We start from the raw sequence: 5,864 nt of genomic DNA on the forward strand, positions 1-5,864 counted from the left end.
GCAACCTGTGTGTGTCCCGATTTCATTTGTCAAAAATGACAGGATACATATGAAATATCCAACGTCTGATAATGTGCGTAGGTCACCGGCACATCTGCTAATCCCGAAAGCCCTACCTTGTCTCACCACCCTCACACAGCCTTGGGCTCAACTGCTGAGAAGATGCTTAGAAGCTCTGAGAAGCTTGCAATCTCTTTTCTCTTGCTCAGTCAGACCTTTTACATTTCTTCTATTGCAAACTAAAAATTACGGATTTTGGGGGCACACAATAAATAAAGCTCCATTAGTAGAGCTTGGCCAGATATCAATTGATTATGCTTGATAATCCTGACGGCTAAGGACCACATTAGGAGAATACATAAAAGCCACCAGTGTAACATGATCATTAGCCCATGTTTCAAATGACCAAACAATATGGTCTTCTATGTGGAGCCCAGCAAGTTCTGTTTGTTTTTTTTATACATTGTCAAATGATTGGATCCTAACATGTATGGGCAGTTTTTACCTGGGAAGATCTTGGTGTCCCTATCTGATATCTGATCCAGCTTGGCCAGATATTAATTGATCTGTCTTAAAAATCCCACTGGACAAACACCACATTGGCAGAACCCAGAAAGGTTGGAATTGCGATCTAATCATTGTCCCATGCACTAAATAATCTGGCCGGCCCAATTTAGTTAGGATCAATTTAGAAGAACAAAATGGGTAAAGAGCTTGGCAAGCAACTGGACCTTAATAGGTATGGCCACTGAACTTTAAAAAAACCATATATTCATGGTCAGGAAATTAAACTCAATAATGAAAAAGAGGGTGTAAGCCAGTTCTGCGAATCCAATTGTTGGTTGTGGTTGGAGAGTTGTTAACAAATGCGAATGGCTGCATAATTATTGGTCCTCTACACACACACATACTCATACACACATTCTCCAATTTCTTTTCATTTCTCACTATGTAAAGAACTTTACTTACTAAAGTGGCAACTTTTAAATTGGGCCCTGTGTGTAATATTTCATGCTAAAATACCAACACTTTTTTTATTTCTGGACCCCTGATATTTAGGCATTAAATCCTCTCTAAATGTATCTGAATTCCTTTACAACATTCAGGACAATGGCCTCCAGAACTGTCTACTTGTCCAACCACATGAATCTCATTGTTCCTGTAGAGCAGTGCTCTCCAACCAGTGGCCTAAACAGGTCTGCACTCCCCAAAAAGTTGAAAAAAAGTTGACACCAGTCCCTGCCAAAGAGGAGCTTACAATGTCTGTATTTTCTTAAGGTGATACCCTATTGCAATTAGGTAATTTTCCCTTAGCTACTAGGCCACAACACCTTGTTGACTTCTTATAACATGATTATCAGACACAAACACTTTGCAGGGCTGCTTTAAGGTACCAATAAGTCCAGGGTGGCTATCTCATTGGTGGGTCCCCACATCAAAATCACTACCAAATAAAACAGCTAAAGATAAAACATTTGAAGAAGTTCCTTTAAAAGTATAAAACCTGTAGGACTCTAGCTAATTGTCATGAATGCAGAATGAAAAAACTCTAGAATAAATGTTTACATTTTATTGTTTTAAAGTGTTTCTTCTTTTTCCTGTCAGTATCCTGATCTTACAATGTAGCCTTCAGGCCAAGAGGCCCACAGCAGCCTTGTGCTTACCACCAGTGAGAAGAGGTAAATGGCAAGAAAGTCTTAACGTTGCTAGGATGACTTTTTGGCAAACGTGACAGTACCACCTCAAACAAGGTTTTAACGGTGGATGTAAGGTTCTAACCCTAGCCTTCAGGTCTGAGCCAGTAGTTTTCTGCCTCATACCAATTGTCTTTCTGCCTCATACCAATTGTTGTTCTCTCACTGGTGTCTTCCTCCCTCCTCTCCCTGACCCCAGTGGTCTTCTCAACACCTATATTATAGGTGGGTCCATCCCTCCTCTCCCTAACCCTGGGGTTCCTTATGACACCAGTACTTCTCCCCTCCCCTGACTGTTTTGAGGTGGGGATAATGTCACAATTCTTCTTGTATCAACAGATATGCATAAGCACAGATGATCTGAAATGTTCACTCTTCATTTTCTCTTCTTTATCTTCTTTTGTCAAGTTTTGACAACAATGGAATTACCTTTGGTTGGTTACATCCAGAGCGTCATAAGCACTTTCTTGTTTGTCATCAGAATCTTGGGTTTTTGTTTCCTTACAACAAAGAACAATGCTAAGGCAACAACTCTTTATCCTTTCTCTTGCTAATACATGACTGGGCTGATCACTTTCAGCCGTTTCATATGATGTCTCATCTGTTTGTCTGCTCTTACAACAAAGAGTTATACTAAGGCTACAACGCTTTATCTTTCTTCTTCTTAGTACAGATCTAGGTGCATCACTTTCATATGAAGTTGTTATATCACTGCTTACAGTGGAATCCTCATCTGTTATATCACTGCTTACAGTGGAAGCCTCATCTGGTATATCACTGCTTATAGTGGAAGCCTCATCTGTTATATCACTGCTTACAGTGGAAGCCTCATCACTACTTTCTGCGATTACATCAAGCACCTCGTCATTTCTTGCCTCACTTTCTTCCAGTGTCTCATACACACTTTCCTCTTCTTCTTCTTCCTCTGATGCTTTCTCATGACACCATTGCCAAAACCATTTCTTGCATTTTCTGTATTTCTCTTTCCTATATTTCTTTGCCTGTTTATAGTGGCAGAAATAATTTCCAGTTTTTAACTTCAGGGGTTTGTCTTCACCCTTGTCAGCTTCGCTGTCCTCAACCTCAAGGGTCTTACATTTCTTGCAGCAAATCATCAAGTTACGGACGTGTTTCTTTTTTCCCCTTGTTGGTACAGTTTTGGGCTCATCATATGTCACTGTTTCAAATGATGTCTCAATAGATATTTCCTGGATGGCACTGGAATGCTCATCAGTGCTTTGCTCACTTACATGTAGACTTTCCACGGATATCTCATTTTGCACGGTTAGGATATTATTTTGAATTTCCTCATACTGTGAGCTTAAGTGTTTCTTCCTTTTCCTTTTTAAACAATGGAGGAAACATTTCCGTATACTGTAGCCAAACCGTTTCTTTTTGGCTTTCTTGTCTACATAAGATCCAAGACTGGAAGAGTCATCAGAAATATCTGATATCTCATCTTCTCTTGCCTCCAGCCTGTAAAACTGAGTCTGAGTTCCTTCACTTTGCCTCTCTTTGGGTCTTGACTCTGACTCAACTTCCTTGCTCCTCTTCAGCAACTTTATATTCTTATACACGGAGACACTCAAAGCTCCCGACACAAAGATCAACAAACAGAGAACAGGTATGGAGATTGTACCCTGAGTGAAATAAAAAAGACACAGAGTTAGCAGAACATTCCAGAATAAAAAGAACAATATATTTATGCTAAGACTCTTTTAAATGTTTGTTATATAAGATATAACAATACAGCACGGTGAGGCTGAGTAGGAAACTAATATTAGAAGGTGCATAGGGAGCGTAAGCTTATTTTGTGCCTACAATTTTGGAAAAACCTTCTATCTGCTAGTAGGAAATTGAGTAAAGGTCCCCATACATGGGCCAACAGTAGCTGCTGATATCAGTCCCTTGGACCGATTCAGCAGCTAATCAGCCCATGTATGGGCACTTCCGACGGGCCTGCCCGACCGATATCTGGCCTGAAATCGACCAGATCTCAATCAGGCTGTTAGAAAATCTAGTCAGATCGGGGGCAGCATCGGCTCGTTGAAGCGGTCCCCGGACCAACTTTTCCTATACCCGCCGTTATAATTCGATCGTATGGCCCCAGGGCCAAACGAGCGAATTATCGTGGATTCTCCCGATATCCGATCGCCAAACGAGTGGATCTTATAGTGTATGGGGACCTTTAGTTTGAGGGGATTTTATTCATGATAGAGGTGAAACTAACTTACCTCACTGTCCCTGTCACTGTCATCCCTGACATTCTTTTGTCTCTCTTCTTCTTTCTGACCAATATAGTCAAAGTTGACTGTAAGCTCCTCTGCGGACTCCAGAAGTCTCAGCAGCCTTGCTTCCATTGCACTGTAACTGCCGTCTAAATAGGAAGTCTCTGCCAGCAGGTTCTGCAATAGGAAATAGTCAGTTAGACATTGATCTCCTACCTTAAGTTTGCTAAAAAAACATTATTTAAACCAACTAAGATTATTTTGGCTCCAATAAGGAAAAGGGAATCATTTAACCATGAAATAAACCCAAAAGGGCTGTTCTGCCCCCAATAAGGGGTAATTATATCTTAGTTGGGGTCAAGTACAGGTACTGTTTTATTATTACAGAGAAAAGGGAATCATTTAACCATTAAATAAACCCAATAGGGCTGTTCTGCCCCCAATAAGGGGTAATTATATCTTAGTTGGGATCAAGTACAGGTACTGTTTTATTATTACAGAGAAAAGGGAATCATTTAACCATGAAATAAACCCAATAGGGCTGTTCTGCCCCCAATAAGGGGTAATTATATCTTAGTTGGGATCAAGTACAGGTATTGTTTTATTATTACAGAGAAAAAGGAAACCATTTTTAAAAATGTGAATTATTTGATTGGGAGATGGCCTTTCCGTAATTCGGAACTTTCTAGATAATGGTTTTCTGGATAAGGGGCCCGGTACCTGTACAAATTGTCTATAATTTATATATCAGATTAAAAATTAAATCTAAGGTTAGCAGATTGACTTACCTCAATGGACTGTTTCTCTGCTGCTTGAAGCGTTGGTTGCAGTTTAATTGGAGGATCTTCATTTTGTTCTTCTATTGGCTTTTCATCGTTGTTTAAAATATCCGAATCAAAGATTGGGTTGTTAAAATATGTATCTGATCGGTCGTTATTATCAAAGAATTTATTCTGCAAAAAAAAAAAAAAGACAGAATTAATGAGAAGACTAAGCAACAAATAATAACAATTACATAATACCAAATCCTATGGCCTGTTACTATTGCTAAATGGTACAAAACGATTGAACTGCTGGAAATCCCTCTGGATTCCCCAGTTTGAGATTCAAGACATCGGCCAATAAGAGATTAGCAAGCACGAAATAATATATTTTACATAAATATATACAGGTATAGGACCCGTTATCCAGAATGCTCGGGACCAAGGGTATTCCAGATTAGGGATCTTTCCGTAATTTGGAGCTCCATACCTTAAGTCTACTAAAAAAATCAATAAAACATTAAACCCAATAGGATTGTTTTGTATCCAATAAGGATTGATGGGATAAATTATTGTTTTATTGTTACAGAGAAAAAGGAAATCAGTTTTAAAATTCAGAATTATTTGATTAAAATGGAGTCTATGGGAGACGGGCTTCCGTAATTTGGAGCTTTCTGGATAAAGGGTCTCTGGATAAGGGGTCCCATACCTGTATATAGTTTTTTTATATATACAAAATAAGAAGAAAACAATAAAAAAGTAAAACAGGAAAATAAAGGGCAAATGGAATCAGATTTAACCATAAATGTATTAAGTAAATGTGTAACATACTGAGCATAAAGTTACAGAAATTAGTTTAACAGAAGAGATAAAATAAGAAAAATATTATCCATATTACATAGAAACATAGACAATTGTCGCTTAAAAACTAATATCTTTTTAGTGGAAAAACAAGGACTTACCGATAAAAGACTTGATAGAATCAAGAGACTGATAGCTAGGAACTGCATGATTGCAAGTCACTACCAGTCTGGCAGCTCCCTGCTACGAGCAGTGCTTATACCTTCTTGGGTGCATTGTGATGTCATCACTTCATGGGACTGCCATTGTGATGTCATCATAGAATAAGATAAGAAAGCTTTGCCTTGGGTGCATTGTGATGTCATCACAAACCTGTCATG

The 5,864-nt window shown here is 38.9% G+C and overlaps 1 protein-coding gene across 1 annotated transcript; it reads right to left on the bottom strand.

Annotated features, from left to right (window-relative positions):
• Positions 1 to 1,555: 1,555 nt before the first annotated feature.
• On the bottom strand, positions 1,556 to 5,107 carry LOC116406883. Its single transcript, XM_031891886.1, has 3 exons — positions 4,711 to 5,107; positions 3,929 to 4,099; positions 1,556 to 3,334 (listed from the first exon to the last, which is right to left on the bottom strand). Exons 2-3 carry the CDS (start codon positions 4,052 to 4,054, stop codon positions 2,120 to 2,122), a joined length of 1,341 nt encoding a protein of 446 aa, XP_031747746.1. The 5' UTR covers positions 4,055 to 4,099; positions 4,711 to 5,107; the 3' UTR covers positions 1,556 to 2,119.
• Between the last annotated feature and the right edge of the window lie 757 nt (positions 5,108 to 5,864).

The sequence above is a fragment of the Xenopus tropicalis genome, chromosome 8 (assembly GCF_000004195.4).
Source record: "Xenopus tropicalis strain Nigerian chromosome 8, UCB_Xtro_10.0, whole genome shotgun sequence".
In the NCBI taxonomy this organism is placed as follows: domain Eukaryota; kingdom Metazoa; phylum Chordata; class Amphibia; order Anura; family Pipidae; genus Xenopus; species Xenopus tropicalis.